Source organism: Saccopteryx bilineata, chromosome 6, assembly GCF_036850765.1.
Source record: "Saccopteryx bilineata isolate mSacBil1 chromosome 6, mSacBil1_pri_phased_curated, whole genome shotgun sequence".
Taxonomy (NCBI): Eukaryota; Metazoa; Chordata; class Mammalia; order Chiroptera; family Emballonuridae; genus Saccopteryx; species Saccopteryx bilineata.
The window spans coordinates 161,954,686-161,978,309 of NC_089495.1; the positions used below are offsets into that span (position 1 = coordinate 161,954,686).

Below are 23,624 nucleotides of genomic sequence, written 5' to 3' on the forward strand. Positions count from 1 at the left end.
TGGGTGGTATCACACTTCCTGATAACAAGTTACACTACAAGGTCATTGTACTCAAAACAGCCTGGTACTGGCATAAGAACAGGCATATAGATCAATGGAACAGAACAGAGAACCCAGAAATAAACTCACACCTTTATGGACAACTGATATTTGACAAAGGAGGTAAGAGCATACAATGGAGTAAAGATAGCCTCTTTAACAAATGGTGTTGAGAAAATTGGACAGCTATGTGCAAAAAAAATAAAACTAGACCACCATCTTACACCGTTCACAAAAATAAACTCAAAATGGATAAAAGATTTAAATGTAAGCTGTGAAACCATAAGCATTTTAGAAGAAAACATACGCAGTAAGCTCTTCAACATCTCTTGCAGCAATATATTTGCTGATTTATCTCCACGGGCAAGGGAAATAAAAGACAGAATAAACAAATGGGACTATATCAAACTAAAAAGCTTTTGCACAGCTAAAGACAATATGAACAAAATAAAAAGACAAACCACACAATGGGAGAACATATTCAACAATACGTCTGATGGGTTAATAACCAAAATTTATAAAGAACTTGTAAAACTCAACACCAGGAAGATAAACAATCCAATCAAAAAATGGGCAAAAGAAATGAATAGACACTTCTCCAAAGAGGACATACAGATGGCCAATAGGCATATGAAAAAATGCTCAACATCACTAATCATTAGAGAAATGCAAATTAAAACCACAATGAGATATCACCTCACACCAGTCAGAATGGTGCTCATCAACAGAACAACACAAAATAAGTACTGGAGAGGATGTGGAGAAAAGGGAACCCTCCTGCACTGCTGGTGGGAATGCAGACTGGTGCAGCCACTGTGGAAAACAGTATGGAGATTCCTCACAAAATTAAAAATCGAACTACCTTTTGACCCAGCTGTCCCACTTTTAGGAATATACCTCAAGAACACCATAGCACTGTTTCAAAAGGAGAAATGCACTCGTATGTTTATGGCAGCATTGTTCACAATAGCAAAGATCTGGAAACAGCCCAAGTGTCCGTCAGTGGACGAGTGGATTAAAAAGCAGTGGTACATATACACAATGGAATACTATGGGGCCATGAAAAAGAAGGAAATCATACCTTTTGCAACAATATGGAGGGACCTGGAAACTATTATGTTGAGTGAAATAAGCCAGGCAGAAAAAGAAAAATATCATATGACCTCACTCATTTGAGGACTGAGGAACAGAATTGAGACAGAGGAGAGATCAAAGGGACCAGAGGAAAAGAGGACAGAGGGAAAGGGGATGATAGGATGGGATAAACCTGAAGGGAAGGGGGGAGGGTGCTATGGGGAGGGGGGAATGGGAAATGTTGAGGGGAATTTGGGGGAGGAGGGATGCATTCGGGGCAACACTAGAATCTATGTAAACACAATAAATTAAAATCAATTAAAAAATGTATTCTGAGAAGGGAGGAATGGCCTAAAGATATTATTACTTCACATTTGAGTATTTTCATAATTACTAGACTATTCATTCCCTGGATTAGCTATTATTCTTGACATTTCACAGGAGCCGGGTTTTGTTCAGGCCACGTCAGAGGTAAGTGGATGAGCCACAGGAGAACCCAACTCCTGCCTCTCAGTCTGGTATGCTCCTCTTTTCTTTTTCTTATTTGTGTATTTCTTTTTGGTCTTGTTTGTAGTATCATATGTGATAATCAAAGTGCCGCAAGAATGTTTGCACCTGTTACTGCAAATTCAAAACCCAGGAAGAACTTCTCCTGGGATTTACTTTGGGTCAGGGTAGGGCTGCCTGGTGTGAGGCTGCACCCACAACTGGGCAGGTTGAGTAACACTAGAGGCTTTTCCCTGTCCATCGGTGCGTCTCCCTTTTAACCATGACATTCATGACCATAGCCATGCCTTCTGGTGGTTTAATTGTAAAGTATAGGTTCTGAGAAACTACTAGTATTTGACAAGTAAACCATCTCGTATGACACTTCTGCATTTTCCTCTCCAGGTCAAGATCTAGGTCAGGGGTCGGGAACCTTTTTGGCTGAGAAAGTCATAAACGCTACATATTTTAAAATGTAATTCCATGAGAGCCATACAATGACCCATGTATGTTACGCATTATCCAATAAAAATTTGGTGTTGTCCTGGAGGACAGCTGTGATTGGCTCCAACCATCCACAACCATGAACATGAGCGGTAGGAAATGAATGGATTGTAATACATGAGAATGTTTTATATTTTTAATGTTATTATTATTTTTATTAAAGATTTGACTGCGAGCCAGATGCAGCCATCAAAAGAGCCACATCTAGCTCACGAGCCATAGGTTCCTGACCCCTGATCTAGGTCTTCACAGTGTTGGTCAATCTATGACTATATTGCTATAGAAATCCTCCCGATTCCTACCAAACTCTTTGTGGAGCCCTCCGGAAGGACAGCCAGCGACTCTCCTTGGTTCCCTCGCACTCTCCTGGGGAAAATGCTACTGTGGCCTGTAGGGCTTGCTGAGTCCCTGGTCTGTGTCCTGCCCTGAGCTGGGTCTAGCCTGAGCCACACAGAAAGCAAGGTCACAGCCTGAGGAACTTTGGGTCAAGTTGAGGGCACATTTGCAAGACTAGGAAACATTCAGGGACTCTGAGGTCATTGTGTCAACTTGGGGGTTCAGGCCTTGAGCTGGAGGAAGGGAGCTTATATTCATGGAAAGGGAGCTCCCTGGGGTGGCCTAACTGTGGGTGCTGTTCAGGGCTCCTCTCCACAAGGTCTCACCCTGACCACCCACCTTGAGGAGAGGGGTTGGAGGAGTGGCTGGGCCCGACCAGAAGGAAACCCGGCCCTGAGCTCTGGTCTTGGGGGATGAGAGAGAGGGTGGACACAGGCCTGTGAGCTGTGGAGGAATGGAGAAGTCTCCTCTCTGAAAACGTGAACAGAACTGTGCCTTATCTGGGATTTAGTAGGATTGTGCTGGGTTCCGGGGGGGGGGGGGGCTCTCAACCAGCCCTGCCCCCCCACCTCCACCCCCGGTCTCTGCTCCCTCAGTGCCCTCCATTTCCTGACCAGCTCTAGAAACAAAACCAAAACAGCAGTTAACAGGAAGCAGCGGAGCAGAGAAAAGCAGAAGTAGGAGCCTTGTCGTTTTGGCTGGCCCCCTCCAGGAGGACTGAGGCATGTGGCCTGCCGGCTGCCAGCCTTCAGTGAACCAGGGACCAGGCTGCCACAGAGATGACTCAGCAGGGCCCGGCTTGGCTGCCTGCAGCTTTGCTCCTTCTCTGGGTCCCAGGTGAGGGGCTGCTGGGGAGGGTCAGCGGGCGGAAGGGTGGGAGGGAGAGTGGAAGGCTGGTGTAGGGCTGTGGGAGGCGGTCGGTGAAGCAACCCCAGGCTGGGCTCTATACTGAGCTCAGGATGGGGGTGCTCTGTCCACCAGGGAACACAAGGAGCTCTGGGAACACAAGGAGCGAGGGTCTGACTCCTTCAGCATCTGCCTGACCCTTGATGAGCCACGGTGGGGCTTGGAGCAAAGGGGTGGGCACGGAGAAGGGCTTCTCCAGAGGTGAAGAGGCAGGGAGGCAGGACACAGTGGGGAGTGTGGGAGAGTGGTCGCCCTGAGCACACATGGGAGGCTGGGTTTTGATGGGAGGCGCCCTCTTGGGAGCTGAGTTAGCAGGCCATGGTGTCAGGGACATGGAGGTGTGTAGGGAGGGCCCCTTGAGGGGACAGAGCTGAGAGCCAGCAGGGAGATGGGGACAGAGAGGGAAGGCTGTTGGGAGGAAGGGGGGTAGGAGGTTTTCACCAGAGAGAAGGACCAGGCTCCTCTCCACGATTTTCTTCCATTTCCTTTGTGAACTAGCTGTCTATCAGAAAGCTATGACTTGTGAATTAACTGGAAGCAGTCATCTCATCCTGGCCGTGTGTTTACTGACCCTCCCGCTGTTCTGCATTTCCATGGGACCTGCTGGCTGGAGAGCCCAGGTACCTTCCTGATGCCTCTTCCCTCGCCACCCTCTCACTGACCACGAGCTGATGCCCAGGACCGAGGTGGCATGGTCACTCCTGCCTTGTCCGCGACCGGGGCAGGTGTCCAGTGTTTCCCATTAAGTCTGAAGAAGGTGCCCACACGTGTCTGTTTACGAAGCATTGTTAAAACCAACAGCAACAGTTGTCAGATGCTTTTTCATTATCTATGGAGATGATTACACTCCTCTCCCTGAACTCTTAAGGTGGTCAATTATATTAAGAGATTTGGCCAGATTTTAGTCTCACTATATCATACTGACGACACAAAAAGAATTAGGCAGGTTTTCCTGTTTCTGTATTTTTCTGCAAATGCTGAAATGCAATTGGAATTGCTTGTGGCTTGAAAGTTTAAGGGTACTACCTTGGGCACTATCTGGGTTTCGCTCCTTTTTATTTTGGAAGGATAAAACTCTTCCCCCCTTACTCATTGAGGTATAATTAAAGTAAAATTTGTGCACATTTATGGTGTACACGTGATCTTTGATATAAGTATACATTGTGAAATGATCACCACATCATCTCATGTAGTCACCACTGGGAAACGACTCATGCTAATACTCATCATTCTTGGTCTACATTAAAAAATGTATTGGGGGCCAAAATTGGGCATTTACAAGTTTCATCCAAGTTTGCAGACTTATTTGTAGAGACTTGCAAATGACCCCGGTTAATTTTCTTTGTGGTTGTCTGTGGATGTATCTTTCCCCTTTTATTCTTGATTTGCCTGCCCACTAGAATGTCTGTTTCATTGTTTGTCCCTTTCAAAAGAAAAATCCATTTTCAATTTACAGTAAATCTGCTGTTTTTCTGTTTCCTGATGCACCTACTTCTGCTTTGGCTTTTCACTTTTTCCTTCCTCCTGGGCTGGGTGTCAGCCTGTGCTCCTCTCCTGAGGAGTTGGAGGGTTCACTCCTCTCTCTGGGATTGAGAGGGAGGAGACTGTGGTCCTAAAGTAAACATTAGGACAACAGAGGAACATTCTGGTGGGAGGGTTTGGGAAATGGTGAGGACCCTGGCCCCAGGTCCAGGTTCCTGTGTGTCTGGTTAGCAGGGAGGGGTTGGTGATAAGTGGTAGACCAGTCAAAGCATAAAGACGCCAGACTGGGAGGGTTGTGCATAGTGTCATGGCTCCAGGTATGTGGGGGACAGACTGCAGGTTTTCAACATCCTCCCTATCTCTAAGTTATAATGACACCTTCACGGGGCAGAAGTTTCAGGGGAAATGGTGACATTTTTTTTCACCCAAGAGTTTAGATTTATGGTGGAGAAAAGCAAATCTGGAGGGGGGTGGGAGTGAGAAGGAGGGAGGGAGGGAGAGGGAAGACATGGAGAGAGGGAGGAAAGAAAGGAGAGTGAGGAAGGGAAGGAGGGAGGGAGGGAGGGAGGGAGGGAGGAAAGGAGGGAGGGAGGGAGGGAAGGAGAGAGGACACATAAGAACAAACACAAAGGGAAGTCAGACACCGGAGATGGACAGATGGACAGGACTGGGTGTTGGGGGTGCGGTGATGGGCTAACCAAGGTCAGGGAGGGAGCCAGGGCCTTGGCAGAGAAGGAAGACAGGAGAGGACAGCTGCAGAGAGGTGGAGTATAGATCTGGGACATGGGACCAGGACAGGGGTCTTAGGTGATGAAGGAAGACTGAAGCAGATATGTGTTTATTAAGCACTTACTTGGTCTGTGTTGATTTTAGTAATTTGTGTTTTTCTGGAAAATCACACATTCTTCCAGATTTACACATGTATCTATAGAGAATTTCTGCAAAGTTCCATCTTGATTCTCTTCATTTTCTCTGTATTTGTGGTAATTTATTTTATTTATTTATTTTTTTTTTTAAATTTTATTTATTTATTTATTTTTTACAGAGCCAGTGAGTCAGAGAGAGGGACAGACAGGGACAGACAGACAGGAACGGAGAGAGACGAGAAGCATCAATCATTAGTTTTTCGTTGCATGTTGCAACACCTTAGTTGCTCATTGATTGCTTTCTCATATGTGCCTTAACCGCGGGCCTTCAGCAGACCGAGTAACCCCTTGCTGGAGCCAGCGACCTTGGGTTCAAGCTGGTGGGCTTTTTGCTCAAACCAGATGAGCCCATGCTCAAGCTGGTGACCTCGGGGTCTCGAACCTGGGTCCTCTGCATCCCAGTCCGACGTTCCATCCACTGCGCCACCGCCTGGTCAGGTGGTAATTTATTTTTTAAAGATTTTATTTATTGATTTTTAGAGAGAGAAGGGAGAGAGAGAAAAGTGGGGGGAGGAGAGGGAAACATCAACTCATAGCTGCTTCTCATTTGTGCCCTGACTGGGCAACCCCAGGGCCCCAAACCAGCAACCTCAGCATTTCAGGTCGATGCTTTATCAACTACGTCACCACAGGTCTGGTTTGATCTGTGGCTATTTCTTAATCTGGCTAGACAGAGGATGACCTATTTTTATTAGGTTGAATCATATGGAATTCCTGGTTTCTTGGTCAAAAACAGCTAGATATCAGCAGTTTCGTATAGTTCAACCTAATAATGTTTACCGGGTATTTTACACCCATTATCTCACTCAGTGCCCCAAGTGCAATATGAGGCCTACCAGATCACCACTGTGCAGATGGGCACCTGAAGCTCAGAGAGGTTAAGTAACCTGCCCCAGAACACACAGCTGCTATGTCAGAGAGCTGACACATAAACCAGTCTTCCATGCTCTTTCACTTCACCTTCACCATCACTAGTGAGCGTCTCAGTAAGTGTCACACCTGTGACAGGGCTCAGGAAGGCCTTCTCTGCAGGGCATGTGCTCACCCAGGCCAGTAGAGGAGGTTGTGACAGCCTCTGTGGAGGGACTGAGGGACGCATGTGGTCATGGCACGGTGGACACGGGGCTGCGATGGGGTGGTGAGGGGAGCACACTGAAATAGTACTTGAGGGTCTCCGGGGAGAACAGGGCACTGGAGTGAGTTCTTATGGTCCTGACAAGTTTGCAAGTGGGATCCTGGTCAGTGAGGGGTGGGAGGGCAGCAAAAGGAAATTGGGGTCTCGAGAAAGGGGCTGTGGGATCAAAACACTGGGCAACAGAGAGGAAGAAGGGGACACTCAAGATACGATCTGGCTGATGTAAAATGGGGAGACCTATGGGGTGACCCAGGGCGACCTGACCTTGGCCCATCTAATGAGGAGCTGGACTGGCTGTGTCTTTCAGGCTGTTTGTCTCTGAGGGGCCCCAGCCACGTGATGGGCCCTGTGGGGGGATCCCTGAGCGTGCAGTGTCGGTACAATGAGGAGTTCACAGAAAATAAGAAATACTGGTACAAAGGCTCATATTCGCCACTGGTGAAGAAGATTGTGGAGACCACAGAGTCACAGAGAGAAGTGAGGCATGGCCGTGTGTCCATCAGGGACCATCCAGCAAACCACACCTTCACAGTGACCTTGGAGAGCCTCACAGAGGATGATGAAGGGACATACGGGTGTGGGATCAATTTACCATGGCACGAAGGAGGATGGGACCCCACCTGGAAGGTTGTGGTGACTGTGATTCCAGGTGAGCCGCACACACCCTCCCCCGTCCCAGCTCCAGACTGACAAGAAAGTCTCAGCTTGAAATAGCCGGGGCAGGGATCAGATCAGAGACTCAGAGCAAACTCGAAAGAGAGAGAGAGAGAGAGAGAGAGAGAGAGAGAGAGAGAGAGAGAGAGAGAGAGAAGAAGAGAAGAGAAGAGAAGAGAAGAGAAGAGAAGAGAAGAGAAGAGAAGAGAAGAGAAGAGAAGAGAAGAGAAGAGAAGAGAGGAGAGAGAGAGAAGCTTCCTGGAGGAGCTGGCACCTCTTCTCAGTCCTGAGGGATGGGAAGGTGCTTGACAGGTGAAGGGGAGGTGGAGAAGGCAGTGTGTGGAGGAGAGGAGACATTGTAGGTCAGCCTGCAGAAGCCAGAGCTGCATGGGGGAGGTCAGGAGCACAAGGTGCTAAGCATGTGGGAGCTCTAAGTGACGTGTCTGGTTTGCAGCAAACCAACATCTCTGGCAGGCAGCATGTGGCAGTCGCTGGAAGGAGGCAATACAGGGGGCAGAGGTGACTTAGAGCCTCTCTGGAGGGCCATGACCCTCCTAGCCAGGCCTGAATCAGGACTCTCGGGGGCAGTACCCATGTCCTAGTAGGAAATGCTCACTTGGCCCTGGACAATCCTGGGCAGACTTTGGCCTTCCTGAGAGAGTGTTTTGTGTAAAACCAAACCAAAATGGTGTTGGCCAGTGGTAGGAGAGTCGGAAGAGAGGTCTCTGGGTCTGATTTGTGTTTTCTGCACCAGCCACACCATCAACACCACTGATAATGTTACCTACGACTATTACTACAGCCAAGACCACGACAATCACAGCCAAAATTCCAACTGTGTCCACAACTCCAGTCACAGTGGATGTCACCTGCAGCACGAACAGCCAGGATGACTTCCAGAAGATCCAGGACCACAGGCAAGGCACCCTAGTCCCTGTGTCCTGGAGGTGGGCTTGGTCATCAGGAGGAGCTCAGGGCGGCCACCTCCCTCCCAGCCGTGTGGTCCTCTGGTGGTGGTGTTGTGTGTGTGTGTGTGTGTGTGTGTGGGGGGGGTCCTGCCCCTGCTGGCTGGAGCTTCTGGCTCCCTTTGCACCAGCCCCAGGCTGAAAGCTTGGGCTGCTGAGTCCATGCTGGACCTGCCTGGGGTCGGAGACTTCTTGAGGAGAAGCTAGTGTGGATGAAAGGGAAGTAACATTTAATTAGAGCTGTTGTCACCCACCAGGCTCGGCTAATTGCCTCCCGTGAGCATTCTCATGTGCTCCCCACCATAACCCTCTACCACTACTGTTCTCACTTTACAGATGGGTAAACTGAGGCTGGACTGGTTAAGTGATTTCTGGGTCATGTAGCTACAAGAGGAAGGCTGGGCTTTCAACACAGGGTTATATGATTCTGAAGTCTTAGTTTCTTTCTTCTAAACTAGTGATTCTTGACTCTTGGAAGAGGTCACAAACCCCAGGAGAATCTGACAACATTTACAGACTTTCCAGAAAAATGCATGCTGTTCCAAACCATTGTGCGGTTCACAGACACCACCTGGGGTCCTGTGATTCCCTTCCAGCACTGATGACACCTGGATTCACACACACCCCACAGGCTAAAGGGCTTGGTCCCATACTACTGCCTGACTTCAAATGTCAGAGCACCTTGGGGATCCCCAGGCCACTGCACTTCTAACCAACTCACTACAAATTTGGGGGTTCCATAACCCCTTGGCTTTGACTATTGGTAAGCTCACTGACAGAAGACAAGAAAGTGCCATAGTTATGATAACAGTTTTACTGTAAAGGATAAAAGTTGGGACCAGCCAAATGAAGAGACACACAGAGTGAGGTCTGGGAGGGCTCTGAATGCAGAGCTTCCCTGCCCTCTCCCAGTAGAGCTGGGGTGCATCATCCTCCTGGAACATGTGTTCAACAACCAGGAAGTTCCTCCAAGGTCTCATGTCCAGATTTTTTATTTGGGTTTCATGACATAGACTGACTGGTTGAATCACTGACCACATGATTGAACTCAATTCTCAGCCCCCCTGCACTCCCTGAAGGTCAGGCTGGCTCAGAGCCCAAATCTCTAATCACATGTCTGTTCCTTCTGGTGACCAGACACCATCCTGACTTATCTTTTTTCTCTCTTTTTTTTTTTAGTTTAAAGTGGAAGTGAGTTTAGTAGTGAAACAGTGAGACAAAGAGTAGGCTACTGCATAGACAGAGCAGCCTGAGTCATCTCATCTCTTAGTATAATCTTAGGGGTGATGCAAGGGGTTTGTGAATACCAAGAGAAATCCTGAGGGTTTAGGGCCTCCCTCCCAGGAGCCGGCTGCTGCTAAAGCGAGGCTAGTAATTCCAGGTCCTGAGTGAAAAAGGATGGGCTCAGGAGGCCTCTGCAATGCTGATGGCAAGAACAAAGCACACTCAACACCTGCTTACTGCTTTATTTATAGGGCAAAGTAAGGCCATTAGCAAATCAAAGAGATCTCTGATCACATTTCCAAGGCAACCCAAGAATTTAACCAAGTGCCGAAAACCCCCACCATACATAACATCTTCACGAAACAAAGGATAAAAGAAACTTGCCTCCAGTCTTTCCAGGGGACATGGGGGGCAGGATGAGTATAAACAATCCAGCACCATAGCAAAATAGCCTTTAACAACTTCACAGAACAAGTGAGGTGGGGGGTTGGGCAGACTGTCAGCTTACTGCCAGTTCCCCACACCTCTGTCCCCCCAAAATCTAAACTTCAAAGAGCCCATTGGCTTTCAGTCCCCAGTGTATCCCCCTTTTCTATTTTTTAACTTCAATTCGTGTGCTGTGATTCATACTCATGTGATTTCCCATGTTCCAATTTGGAGGCAGACTGGAAAAATATAAATAAACACAAAATTAAAATAGCCAATACTAACAGATATCAAAACAAGTGTCTTAATACAATAAAGGGATTAAAGCCTTTTAGATTATCAAGCAAATTCTTAGCTAATACAGATGGATCTAAAATAGAATTTTTGCAGTTCTGAATGTCCTTTACATGTTATATAATTTCACCAGGTCCATGTTGACACCATCACTGCTCCACATTATTTGTAAATGTAACCCAATCCCACTTCAGTCTGAGAACTGTCCCAAGGAGCAGGAGTCACACACATTCAGGAAAAGTCTGCAAGGCACTGGAACTGTTGTCACATTTCCACACTTTGCAGCTAGCGTCCAGGTCCCAATGACCACTGCTTCTAGCACATTAAGCTTTTGTTTCAAGCTTAGTGTCAAGACTGGATTTCTGGCAATGATTCAGATAAACTGGAAGGGCCATCTGCAGCATGTAGGGAGATGGAGCTTCTGTTCTCTTTAACCTGGAGAGATGAAACCAGGGGGCCTTTTCCTGGAGTTTTGCAGCCATGGGGTGGTGAGGAGAAACTTGGGATTCACTATGCTGGGTGGTAGAGGTAAATTCATAACAGAAGTGGGCAAAAAGAGAGAGAGAGAGAGAGAGAGAGAGAGAGAAAGAGAGAGAGAGGCTCTGAATTTGGAGAGTAAGTCCCAGCCTAAAATAGGTATGGAGCATTGAAGCAGGAGAAGAAAAGAGTGTGTAAAGGAGATACTGTGTATTAAATAAGGCAGCAGATTCATGACAAACAGGGAGGAAAATAAGACCATCAACACCCACAACAGAGATCTTTGAGGGATGAACAGAACCTGAGTATTCAGGCAAAGCAGAATAAGTGGCCCTCGTGTTTATAAGAAATAAGATCAGCTTACCTGCTATTTGGATGGTTTCCCTAGGCTTGTTCATGGTGACGTGAGATTGGGCTGATGGCCGTGGGCACCTTCAGTCTTCAGTGGCAAGTCTCAGGTGGCTGGGGTAGGGCTAGAAGAGACTAAACCCTCCTTAGAGGAGCTAGGAGGCAGCCTACCTTCCAGTGTCCCTTTTTTCCACAACAAGGGCATGGCCCTGGTGGGGGCCAAGAAGCCAGGCAAGCTTTAGCCCAATGACCTTCCTTTCCACTCTTGAAGCAGGGCCCTCATGGAGTCTTATGAGGCCCATTAGGGGCATTGGAGCCTTTAAGGGTATATGTCAAGAGCTGGTATTTTGCCTGATCTCTTTGGGCTTTGTCTGCCTTTTCCTGTTCCTCTCGGTCATTATAGACTTTAAAATAGTCATGCTCAGGAGATCTCATTGAGGGGTTTGAGGATCTTCCTCTGCCTATATAAACTTTTTCCATATATCTAGAGCTGATTGGAAAAAGACAGGACAGTGTTATCAGCTGGATCAAATGAAGGAAGGTAGAAATTTGCAGGAGAAAGAAGTTTGGAGTGTGCTAAGAGGATTTGATAGAGGGAACAGGTTTGACAGAGAAAAGGATGACAGCATAGTAAAATAAGCCTTATACAATAGCTCTTGTGAAGTGAGTTTCATCCTGGCTCATGGTGTCTTACCAATCATTCAGGAACCCACCTAGGAGCCTCAGCAGACCTAGAAAAAACACACACACATCCTCGGCCCCATAGAACAAGGTCTGGCCCTTGCCAGATTCCTGTGAGTGGGTCCCTTCATTGCACTTCAGAGAAGGCTTTCCTTGAAGGATTCCAGAGTATCTTGGCTGCTGAATGGCCTTGTACATCAGTATTTAAAAAATTTAAAAGCCCTGGCCAGTAGGCTCAGTGGTAGAGCATCGGCCTGGCGTGCAGGAATCCCGGGTTCGATTCCCAGCCAGGGCACACAGGAGAAGCGCCCATCTGCTTCTCCAGCCCTCCCTCTCTCCTTCCTCTCTGTCTCTCTCTTCCCCTCCCGCAGCCAAGGCTCCATTGGAGCAAAGTTGGCCCGGGCGCTGAGGATGGCTCCATGGCCTCTGTCTCAGGCGCTAGAATGGCTCTGATTGCGCAGAGCGACACCCCAAGATGGGCAGAGCATCACCCCCTGGTGAGCATGCCAGGTGGATCCCGGTCGGGCGCATGCGGGAGTCTGTCTGACTGCTTCCCCGTTTCCAGCTTTGGAAAAATACAAACAAACAAAAAAATTAAAGTAAAAAGCATGACAAAGAAGATTTGCAGGAGTTCCAGGATATGACTCCTCCTTTTTTATTTTTTATAATTGACCTTTAAGCATTTGCTGGGCACACTTTATAATGCCTTGACCCTGAGGATTGTAGGAAATACCTGTCCTCATGTTAATTCCAAAAGTCTGACAAAATATAGTAAATGCTTTTCCAAGTAACACTCCCATATTTTTCAAAACATTTCTACCCCGTTAATTAACAGGCACTCTAGAGAGCACATAAGGCTGGCAAAATCCAGTATGACCTTTGTTATCTTTTCATTGTAAAAAAAAAACCTTACATCTTTGTTAGGGAAATATACCTTGCACCAAGTCTCGCAGCTTGCCCCTCATTGACTGCTTCATGAGTGAGTCGAGAGAAAAGAAAACAAAATAAAACCCAATGTTACTTAGCAATAACAGATGCACCAGCTCCACCAAATTAGCAAGTCTTTAGGATCCACATTCTATTCTATTTAAATTTAAATGAGCACTCCTTACATGTTCCAATTTAAAAAAAAAGTAAGGATGAAACCGTTTTATTTTTTCAATATTAGAGCTGGCATTTCTAATTTTTGCATGCAAGAACTTAAATCAGGCCTTAAAAAGAGACACATTTTAGACAACATTAAACAAAGACTAAACAGAAAGAAGAATCAGACGAACCAGAGAGAAACCCGGGATTTCAGAGCACAACCAGATTAGAAAGATGCTTGCCTGATCTTAGGGCATTTTGTGAGAGGGACAAAAGATGGATGAGACTAATCAAAACTTTCTCAAGAGAAATCTTGGCGGCTGCAAAAAATTTTGTAGACAGATCCACCTCAGGTCCCCTGTCCAAATTTCCAGATAAAGAATAGGAAAGAAACAAAATGATAGTTCAGAGGATTGTAGCTAAAACATTGAAGAGAATTAGACAATAACAGGAAAAGTTGTAACTTTCCTAACACCTGAGTCTCCTATTCATTCTCAAATTCCAATAGCTGCTGCAACTGGCAGTTCAGTTGGGTATGCTGAGATTTCTCTGCCTCAATTTTAGCTGAGTCAAACTTAGTTGACAGGGCTGGGGCAGGCTCCATTGTCTGTTTCCCTGAATCACCTGCCCTTCAGCAGTATACTTAGATTTACATTCATTCACCCAATGTCTCCGTTTCCTACATACAGCATGGGCAGAAGTCTGGAGCTTTAGGAGCTGGCTGCCCTTGAAGGAGAGGCCAAGACTGATATCTGGTTGGAACAGGGCAATTTCTAGCAAAATGTCTAAACCCCTGCATTGGAAACAAGATCCACAGGCAGATGTACTTCCCTGACCTTCCTTCTTTCATTTGTTCTGCTGTTTATCAAAGTATTGTCCTGGAGAACTCCCCTGAAACACTAAGGCAATAGCCATATATGAAGCCCCAATATCAGCATATATTCTGATGTAATCCCCTATATCTCGAGCCTGATCTAAAGCTTGTTGGAGCAAGAATCTCCAAAGGTCTGAGACAAAGACCCTGGGAGCAACCCAATAAGCATAAGAAAGAGCAGAGGGCGGCAGAGGTGCAAAGGTTAAAACGGCCACAGCCACGACATCCTCATTATCTCCCAGTCATCCTCAGACTCCAAGGTGTTCTCAAATTTATATCCCTCCATTTATAGCTCACTCTGATTAGACAACAGCTTCTCCTTAAATAAAAACATTTGTACAAAAAGAAAAAGGTCCCTTACTTTTGACCCTAAATGTCCCATAATTTATTACTCCCGATTATACTCTTTCCCAAAACTCTATTCAAAAACTTTACTTACTGTGCGCACTTGGGGAATTCCGTCACCTGCCTTTAGTTAATTTTTTTCCTTTCTCAGGTCCCTGTTTAGGCGCCACTTGCTGTGAACCAGCATGGCTAGTAATTCCAGGTCCTGAGTGGGAACGGCGCAGAATTAAGAAAATAGGCTTAGAGTTAAAGGATGAGTTCGGGAGGCCTCTGCAATGCTGATGGCAAGAACAAAGCACACTTAACACCCGCTTACTGCTTTATTTATAGGGCAAAGTAAGGCAATTAGCAAATCAAAGAGATCTCTGATCATATTTCCAAGGCAACCCAAGAATTTGACCAAGTGCCGAAAACCCCCACTATACAGAACATCTTAACCTCACAAGACAAAGGATAAAAGAAACTTGCCTCCAGTCTTTCCAGGGATCATGGGGGGCAGGATGAGTATAAACAAACCAGCACCATAGCAAAATAGCCTTTAGCAACTTCACAGAACAAGTGAGGTGGGGGGTTGGGCAGACTGTCAGCTTACTGCCAGTTCCCTACACCTCTGTCCCCCAAAAATCTAAACTTCAAAGACCCCATTGGCTTTCAGTCCCCAAGAGCCGGCAAAGATTCTTCACTACATGATAACCCTTCTGCAAACTTCCTGCCCACTCAATACCAGGCAAGGCTAAACTCAGTCCCCAAATGCACCACTTCCAGAAATTGACCCTGCAGGAATGCACACGGAGGGCAGAGTTAGTCTTTGTGGGACTTGAAGCCAAGGCAATTTGGGAAGAGGGGAGATAGATCTTTAAGAAAAACACTAGAACTGTATGAAGGTCAACTAGGGATAAAAGAACGGGCCCAAGCAAGCGAGAGTTCTGGACCCTAACTCATGTTAGCAAGTCTGCTGCTGCTTGCCCACATGTGCAGTGGTGGAGCTGCAAGGGGATTTGCTTGCAGCAATCCTTGTGATTGCAGAAGATGGTGGTGGGTGGGAAGTGCGCACTACATGGGACAAATTAAATAAATGATGATCCAGCCAGGCAGTGGAATACTATGCAGCTGTAAAAAAGAGTGAGGGACTTCTATTCAACTGATGTGGAAAGAACTCCAAGATGTATTGTCTTTGTTTGTTTGTTTTCCCCATCCTCTCAGAGTTCAAGGTATATTGTTAAGCAAAAAGCTAGTGTTTATACTATGCCTCCTTTGTGTGAAAGAAGGAGGAAAATAACAAACATTCACATTTTCTTGTGTCTGAATAAAGATTCTTAAGTATGCTGTGTGTGTGGGCCCGGGGAATTGGTTAGGTGAGGGATTGCGTAGTAGCGAGATGTTCTACTGGTTTTTCTTTTTTTTTCCGATGTAAACTTATCTACTTATTGAAACAAAGAGGGGACGGCAGGACCACCCGGCCCCCCTCCACCACCCTGTCTCCCTCCAGCGTCCCAGTGCTGTTCTCCTTGTCGGCCGTGTTGCTGCTTCTCCTGGTGGGAACCTCCCTGCTGGCCTGGAGAATGGTTCGGAGGCGGATCAAAGGTGAGTCAGCACCCTGTCCCCTTTGCCCCCCACCCCAGGGTAGGCATCAAATGCATGCCCTCAGACTGAATATCCTGGGTGACTGTACAGGGTAGGCCCAGAGCAAGTGACCCTGGTATGGTGGATACAGGCTATGGGAGGTGGGTCGCTAGAAGGAGGCCCTTCCCACAGCAGGGCCTGGGGGGGGGGGTCCTCCCATGAAGCACTGCTCCTCTTCTGCTTAAAATCCTTCCATGACCTCCCCTGTCCTCAGATGTGTAGGCCGCTACAGGACAGCCACGGCCCTCCACAGTCTGGCCCTGCCCACCCCTCCCACCATCCTTGCATCCTTAAAGTCAGTCATTCCCAAGTTCTTGTCAGTTGCCAAGGTCCTGACCTCGGGCTCGCCTTCTGTGTTCCCTCTGGGCACCTGCCTCACTCCTGCCTTACTCCTGGTGGGCCCTAGGGCGGCCCTTAGACCTCCTTTCCTCTGGGACCATTTCCTGGCCTCCAAAGCATAGCCTGGGGGCCTCCTGGGTGTACCTCTGTATCTCCACCATCATAGCCCTTTATACTCCAAATCAGCACCTGCTTCCTTCCCTGCCTCCCACCCATCAGCGTTTGTTGAATTAATGTATTATTGAATATCTCCAGCCTCAATGGGCACCCAGGAAGCTCCGGGCATCTTGCGGCCCAGTCGTCCCCCTCTGAGCTCAGATCAGAAGAGAGCACGTGTGGTGTGCCCAGCACCCGGTCTGGTTCTCAGGGAGCAGGTGCTCAGTAGACACTAGGCGAGTGAATGAAATGAGAACAGGTGAGGAGGCCTTCTCGCTGCTGGCAGGCGGCCCACAGGAGCCTGGAGGGTCTGACGCTCGCTCCCTGTGCCAGGAGTTGTTGATATGAAGAGCAGAGGGCTTCTCCAGGGAATCTTTGTCCAGCCTTTTTAGGGCTGCAGTGGGGTCGGGGCAAGCAGGAAAAGTGTTACTCTCCGTAGCTGCAGTGCTAGTTGGGAGTCACTCCATACTGGGGGCTAGTTTTGGGAGACCACTGCCTTGTGTGCTCACTGCCAGCCCCCCTCCACTCCTCCATGAGGCTGTCTCTCCCCCAGCAGGGTTCAGGCCTTTAGGAGAAGAATGGGTGTCAGCCACTTTCTCTTCCCCATCTGCTGTCCCACAGCTTTCCCGGAACCTTCTTCTCAAAGAGCCGACACTGGGTGCTCCGTTCTGCATGAGGATTCCCCTAGACTGCACTGCCTCAAATCTGTGTGTCTCAGTGGTTCCCACAGTGCCCTTTTACCTAGAAAAGTTCCCCTTTAAAAAAAGATGCATAGAAAAAAGATGGGCGTTATGTTGTAGAAAATTCAAAAGTAAGTAGAAGCACGAAGGAGGAATAAATTTCTCATAATAAACAAAAACTAGAACTCCCATCACCCAGAGAAAACCAACCACGTTGGTCCAGTCTTTCCTCATGCCTATGTATACACATATTTCTTAAAACCTTTGCTTCATACCATGATTCTTCTTTTATTTTTATTTTTTAAATGTTTCTGAAGTGAGAAGCAGGGGGGCAGAGAGACAGACTCCCACATGTGCCCAGCCGGGATCCACCCAGCACACCCAGTAGGGGGCGATGTTCTGCCCAACTAGGGCATTGCTCCTTTGCAACTGGAGCCATCCTCAGTGCCCGGGCCAATTTTGCTCTAATGGAGCCCTGGCTGTGGGAGGGGAAGAGAGAGAAAGGAGAGGGAGAAGGGTGGAGAAGCAGATGGGCGCCTCTCCTCTGTGCCCTGACCAGGAATTGAACCTGGGACTTCCACATGCCAGGCCAACACTCTACCACTGAGCAAACCAGCCAGGGCCTCTTTTTTTTTTTTTTTTTTTTTTGCACCTAATATATGGAATCATTTTCCCTGCTGCCGATGTTCTTTTTGAAATAGTGCACTGTACAGTTCCTCGGTGTGTGGTTGGAATCCACCTTTTTAACTGTGATGGTGGACAGGCTTTCTGTTCCAGTACCACTTCTTCCTCCCCAGCTTTGCAAGTCTCAGCTCCTGTCCCCTGACCATGTCTGGACTGCCTTCCCATTGTCACGGCTCCTCTCCCCTCAGCCTGACACCCGACCTGGCACACCCCCTCCAGTTCTGCCCTCAGCCGCCCTCATCTCTCATTTACACAATTGAGTAACATCATTCACACACACAGCAGAGCTGTTCCCAGCACCTACTGTGTGCCGGGCCTGTGCTGGGTGCTGGGGGTCACTGCCCTTACCAGGGCTAGGCTGGGTCTTCCATACCTGCCCTCTCCCGCCGAGGGTGGGATGGAGCCTGCACGCAGCACTGAAAACAGAATGTGTTCACACGTCAGAGCACATGGTCGCAGGTTCTGTTAAGTGGACTGAACTACTGGCTCAGCAAACACTTTGGTTGTACATGACCTGTATCTCTGACTGTGGGCATCTCACCTTTGACTTCAGCCCCGAGGGGCAAACGGTGTCTCTACCTGCGGCATCCGGTGCTGCAAACTCAGGGGTGGCGTGCCCCGACCCCGAGGGCATTCGGCTGTGTGTGTGTCACCCACGGCCCACCAGATTCTGTGTCCCAGGTTGGAAGGGCCAGGGCGCACAGAGCTGTGCTCAGAGGCAGGACTTGGCCGAGCACCACTGCAGGTGCAGTGTGACAGGCTGTGCTCCTGAGCTGTGATCCCACCCCACTGAACTACTGGGCCTCCTGTGTGTGAGGGACAGACCCCAAAGCCGGGTCGCAGAGCAGATGACCCTGGAGACACAATTGGATGCAGTTCTAGGCCTTTGTAAGGATGTTCTCCTTTTATTTTATTTTATTTAAAATTTTCTTACTTTATTGATTTTTTTATAGATAAAGGAAGGGATATATAGAGAGAGACAGGAACATCTGTTCCTGTATGTGCCCTGACCAAGGATGGAACCAGCAACCTCTGGGCTCTGGGATGAAGCTCTAACCAACTAAGCTGTCTGGCCAGGGCTGCATTGTTTTTTTAATTTATTGTGGCCGTTGCACATGACATAACATTTACCATGCTAACCACTTTTAAGTTTATAGTTCAGTAGGGTTAAGTATATTCGCATTGTCAGCAAGGAGATCTCCAGAATTTTTCATCTTGCCTGTGGGTCCTCTCAAATGGGCATTCCTCCTTTCCTGGGAGTGTTTTCTGTGAGTGGCTGTTTTGAAACCAGCTTTGTATGCCGCTCTCTCCAAGCTGGAGCCTGCCTGCTCGTTGACTCCCTCACTTATTCCCTCACTCATTCATTCACTCATTCCCTTGCTCACTATTCCACCCGCTCAGCAAACCCTTGAGTCCCAGCCCTGCTGCAGACTTGCAGTGACAAGTCCCCAGGACTAAGGTCTCCAGGGAAAGGCCTTTCTCTGGGTGGATTGCAAGGGGTGCCATCCTGCCTTGTTCTGGGACGCACCTCCTCACTCTCCCCTTGTCTCTTTAGCTGATGAGAATTCGGAGCCACCCCAGGGCCCCAGTCAGGTAAGAGAGGCCACCAGGAGTGCCGGGTGACTGGGCAGGGCACAAGGGTGTGGGGGTTGGACTGTCCCACTGGCTAGTGGTGATCTGAGTGGATCATCAATGAAAGGAGGGGGCTGCTCACCCAGAGCAGGAAGCAACATGCTTGGGAGATGTGCTCACTGGGTCTTGTCTTGTGCTCTGGCCAGTCTGTTTCCCCCACCTTCCGGGAAAGTGAAACGGGAGAGCATTCAAACATTGCCTAGAGTGGAGCAGAGTGGGGGAGGGAGAGGCAGGGCAGGAAGGCTGGGGCTCAGGCCCCCGGAGCATCGACGAAAGGGGAGATGCCTGCAGAGAAGAGGGGCAAAGGGCTCTCTGGGATGGACCATGGAGGGGCCTCGTGGACAGTTGCCAAGCCCTGTCCCTACCGCCCACCCCAGGCTTCCCAGCAGAGTGAGCCCTGCTATGCCAATTTGGAGCTGCCAATGTGGCCCCTTCCGGAAGAGACTGTGCACCCGAGGCAAGTGGAGGTGGAGTACAGCACAGTGGTGAGTGCAAGGACCTAGCTTCCGGCACGAGGCTGGCAGCGGTGGAGAGGGAAGCGAGGGGCTGGCTCGGTGATCTTGTGTCTCTCTAGGACAGAGCCACACAGAAAGTAGGGCAGAGGTAGATTTTGCCAAAGCTTGATGTCATTGTTGTAATACTCCAGCCCTCTGGGAACTACCAGTGTCTCATGGAAAAAACCTACTCAAGACACAAATTTATGTCAAGAGGAAGAGGGGGAGGCTTGCCAAGGGAGGCAAAGAAGACCTGAATTTCCTCCTCTCTTAGCTTTTATTACCAGAAGCAGAACGGAGGTAACAGGATTACAAGGGAGGGAATCAGGTGATAAGGGGAAAGAATGACTAATGGCCATTTTGCGACAGGGAGAAAGGGCTAATTTGGGTCAGTACATTCTTTTTCTTTTGCTAGTTAACAAGCACAAAGGAAGGAGCAATCTAGAACCTCTAGGCTAATTTCCTAAAGCCCGTTCACATTTAGTCCTTTGTGTCTGCACAAAGGTCACCCACTCACACTTTCTTGGTGTTTGCATCCAAGAGACATTCACTCAGGGCTTTTAACTAAAGTTCCCCAATCCAAGTCATAGAGGGTTCAAGGTTACATGGGTGAGTCCCTACAATTGTGGCTGGGGGTGGGGGTGGGAGCTGGGGAATGGAGGGCTATTCAGATGGTCAGCGGCTATGAACCTGATAGCCAATAGAATACAGCTTTTATGAAGCACCTACTATGTGCCATGGACCCAGTGTTAAAGCCTATGATTTCTTACTGTTTTGGCTCCATCATCTCTTTGGTATCAAGTCTGCTTTTCAGGTTTTTATCAATGACTGGCTGCAGGTCAATCCTTAAGCAGAGTCACTAAAAAGTGAAATAGTGGAAGAAGTCTCGCAGGGTCCCCCCAATTAATCCTCTCCCGCTTCGTGGAAGAGGTCAAGCAGAGGTTAAAGAACAGTTGGTGGAAAAGATGGGGGAGAGATTTAAACTTCAAACTTATGGCCCTGAGACTACAACACCCTCGTTTTTCTAACTTGGTGACTAATGATCTTAAAGTGGATCTTGGGGACCACCGGCTCTGATGACAGGCACTTTGTTCTGTGGCTGGACCAGGTGGGATGGAGCAGGTAGGTGGACAGGATCTGGCAACCCAGTCCTTTTAGGAGAAAGAAGGCAGGACAGTGAGGAAGGCTGGAGCCCCACCCCCCATGACGCTTCCCCATGACCTCCTTGGGTGTCCCTGCTCCCCAGCCTTGACTGGGGGTCTGTGACTCCTTCACCTCTCCCTGAGTCTTGGGTCTCTTTCTGCAGCAGGCCCCCAGGGAAGACCTTCACTACACCACGGTGGCATTCAACGTCCAGAATCAGGATTCTAAGGACAGCATGATTCCCTCACAGAAGCCCCCCCAGCAGGAACCAGAGTACAGCGTCATTAAGAAGAAATAAGCCCGTGTCTCCAGCCTCACCACCTGGAGGTCTCTGCAGACCACGGGGAGCCCAGGGCCAGCCCCCCACCCTCACCACATCACCCCTCCATGGTGACCAACCCCGGCTGGGCTCCTGCGAGCTGTCCCTCTTGCACTGGGGAACTGTGGGATACCCTCCCATCCCGCTGGCTGTTGTCACCTTTTCCTTTTTTTCTCTGTCTCATTCCAGCTGTGTGTGAGCTGGGAGCTCAGTCCCATGGGACGCCAGGGAAAGATGTGACTCGCACAGAGTGTTACCTCTAAATCGCTTTGTAAAGCCCGTGGAAGTATCTGGGCTTGCTGGGGTGGGAGAACTGGCAGAGAGCCAGGAGGACGCTGAGGCACCGAGCTCAGGACACCGCATCTCCCAGACGAGGAGACAGAGGTCCAATGAGACGCTTGCCTACAGCACCAGAACCAGCAATGGCAGGGTCCTTGGTTCCCCTGGACTCTTAGATCGATTTATTTTAACAAAAGAGATATCAATAAAGTTTAAACTATCTCGAGAGAAGAAAAGTTATTAAACGATGCCTGCTACGCATCTGCAATCCTGTGTTAAGGAAAGCCCTGCCTGTGACCCCGGAAAAGCACAGAGAAGCTGGGAGGGTCCAGCAGGTGGGGTCAGCCTGACAGATGTCATCACTGCTGGGAAAGGAACCGCCCAGCTCAGTCTCTCCACCTCACTAGTGATTCTCTAAACATAAAGTAATGCACTAACTTTACCAAGAATATAGCAGACATCTGTGCAGAAAAGCAAAAGTCTAAGAAACGCCAGTTAGGCTCTGGTTTTGGTTAATAGCATAAAGATGTCAATTCTTCCCAAATTAATCAATAAATTTAATGCAGTACCAGTAAACATGGCAACTAGATTTTTATTTTTTTTTTTATTTTTTATTTATTTATTTATTTTTTTTTTCAAAATGCTCCAGAGAAGGGCATTTTTTTTTTTTTTTTTTAATTTATTTTTATTTTATTTATTCATTTTAGAAAGGAGAGAGAGAGAGAGAGAAAGAGAGAGAGAGAGAGAGAGATGGGGGGAGGAGCAGGAAGCATCAACTCCCATATGTGCCTTGACCAGGCAAGCCCAGGGTTTCGAACCGGCGACCTCAGCATTTCCAGGTCGACGCTTTATCCACTGCGCCACCACAGGTCAGGCGGCAACTAGATTTTTAAAAAGGAACTTAATAAAATTTTTCAACATTTATATAGCAAAATAAAGCCCTGTGAATCGCTCATTTCACCTTTCAAAAAGATTAAAGGGGGCAATTGTCCCACCAGATGTTAAGATGGACCAGAAAGCCGGAGTGATCATGTTGTGAAGTAGTGTGCTTTAATCCGCGGGTTACATAGAGGCACCAAGGCAGGTCACAGAGGAAGTTTTGAGTTTATTAATTAGCCGGCTAGCTACATGGGGCACAGTCCCAAGTCATGTAGGGCTTCATACAGTTCTGGGCATGCTTTTATACAAAATCAAGTACTGGTTGGGGTGGGTAAGGAGGGGTTTATACCCTTTGTCCAGAGGTATAAGTCACTCTTACGATTTTAGGATGGGAGAGTGAGTCTGAGTTTAGGAATTCTTGATTAAGGTACATAAACATTGTTTTCTAAGGTTTTCAGATAAGTTCTATCTTCTTTGCTCTGTGTGGTAAGTGGCCCCAGGCACCCTTTCAGAGAATTCTAGGAATCAGCTAAACTATGACTAGATGACCCAGTTGTCCTTGTGAGCCAGAAAGCTCCTGCATTCTTCTCTTTCCTTTCCTACAGAAAGGTAGGGGTAAGAAGCCTGACTTTTCCTTTTTAAAATGGCGTTGCTAATACTAAGTTTTACAATTCCTTGGCACCTTATCACAATCAACATGGTGTGGAGAAACTGGCGCGAGATCAGAGCGGCACATCAACAGCAAAACAGGAAGGTCAAGGACAGACCACTGCACAGAGGGCAACTTAAAGTATGACAGTAAAGGTGCCTAAGGCCGTACCACCCTGAACGCGCCCAGTCTCGTCTGATGAAAAGGGTGACCCACCGGTCACTGGGAGGGGATGGACCTGAGAAATCCTGCTCCCTACGTGGAGATGAACAAGCCTGGGTCTCCTCCTCACCTCCCCCCGTCCCCTCACCCACAGAGGTCCTGGATAGATTGAAGACTGAAATAGGAAATCAAAATGAATCTGTGGTCACGTGAACGAGAGGCACAGAACTTTGTAAAAATGACAGATTTCATGTACAATGTGAGTTTATGAAGATGATCGTATGAAATAAATGAAGTGGCCCCACTTGTTTTTTCTGCTGTTA

General features: G+C 48.1%; 1 protein-coding gene and 1 non-coding gene across 2 annotated transcripts; one reads left to right on the plus strand and one right to left on the minus strand.

Annotated features, from left to right (window-relative positions):
* Positions 1-1,675: 1,675 nt before the first annotated feature.
* LOC136309833 (small Cajal body-specific RNA 16) lies at positions 1,676-1,861 on the minus strand. The gene has a single exon (XR_010726466.1). It is a non-coding gene; the product is annotated as a small Cajal body-specific RNA 16 (non-coding RNA).
* A 1,248-nt stretch (positions 1,862-3,109) lies between these two features.
* Positions 3,110-22,200, plus strand: LOC136309410 (CMRF35-like molecule 8). The gene is made up of 7 exons (XM_066237564.1): positions 3,110-3,276; positions 7,196-7,537; positions 8,297-8,489; positions 15,701-15,846; positions 19,300-19,337; positions 19,754-19,861; positions 21,177-22,200. The coding sequence occupies exons 1-7, from the start codon at positions 3,219-3,221 to the stop codon at positions 21,309-21,311; spliced, it is 1,020 nt and encodes a 339-aa protein (XP_066093661.1). The 5' UTR covers positions 3,110-3,218; the 3' UTR covers positions 21,312-22,200.
* Positions 22,201-23,624: the final 1,424 nt, after the last annotated feature.

Coding starts and splice junctions, on each gene's coding strand:
- LOC136309410 (XM_066237564.1), top strand. CDS start 3,219: ATGACTCAGCAGGGCCCGGCTTGGCTGCCTGCAGCTTTGCTCCTTCTC. Junction 3,277..7,195: donor GCTCCTTCTCTGGGTCCCAG/GTGAGGGGCTGC, acceptor TGTGTCTTTCAG/GCTGTTTGTCTCTGAGGGGC. Junction 19,338..19,753: donor CACCCCAGGGCCCCAGTCAG/GTAAGAGAGGCC, acceptor CGCCCACCCCAG/GCTTCCCAGCAGAGTGAGCC.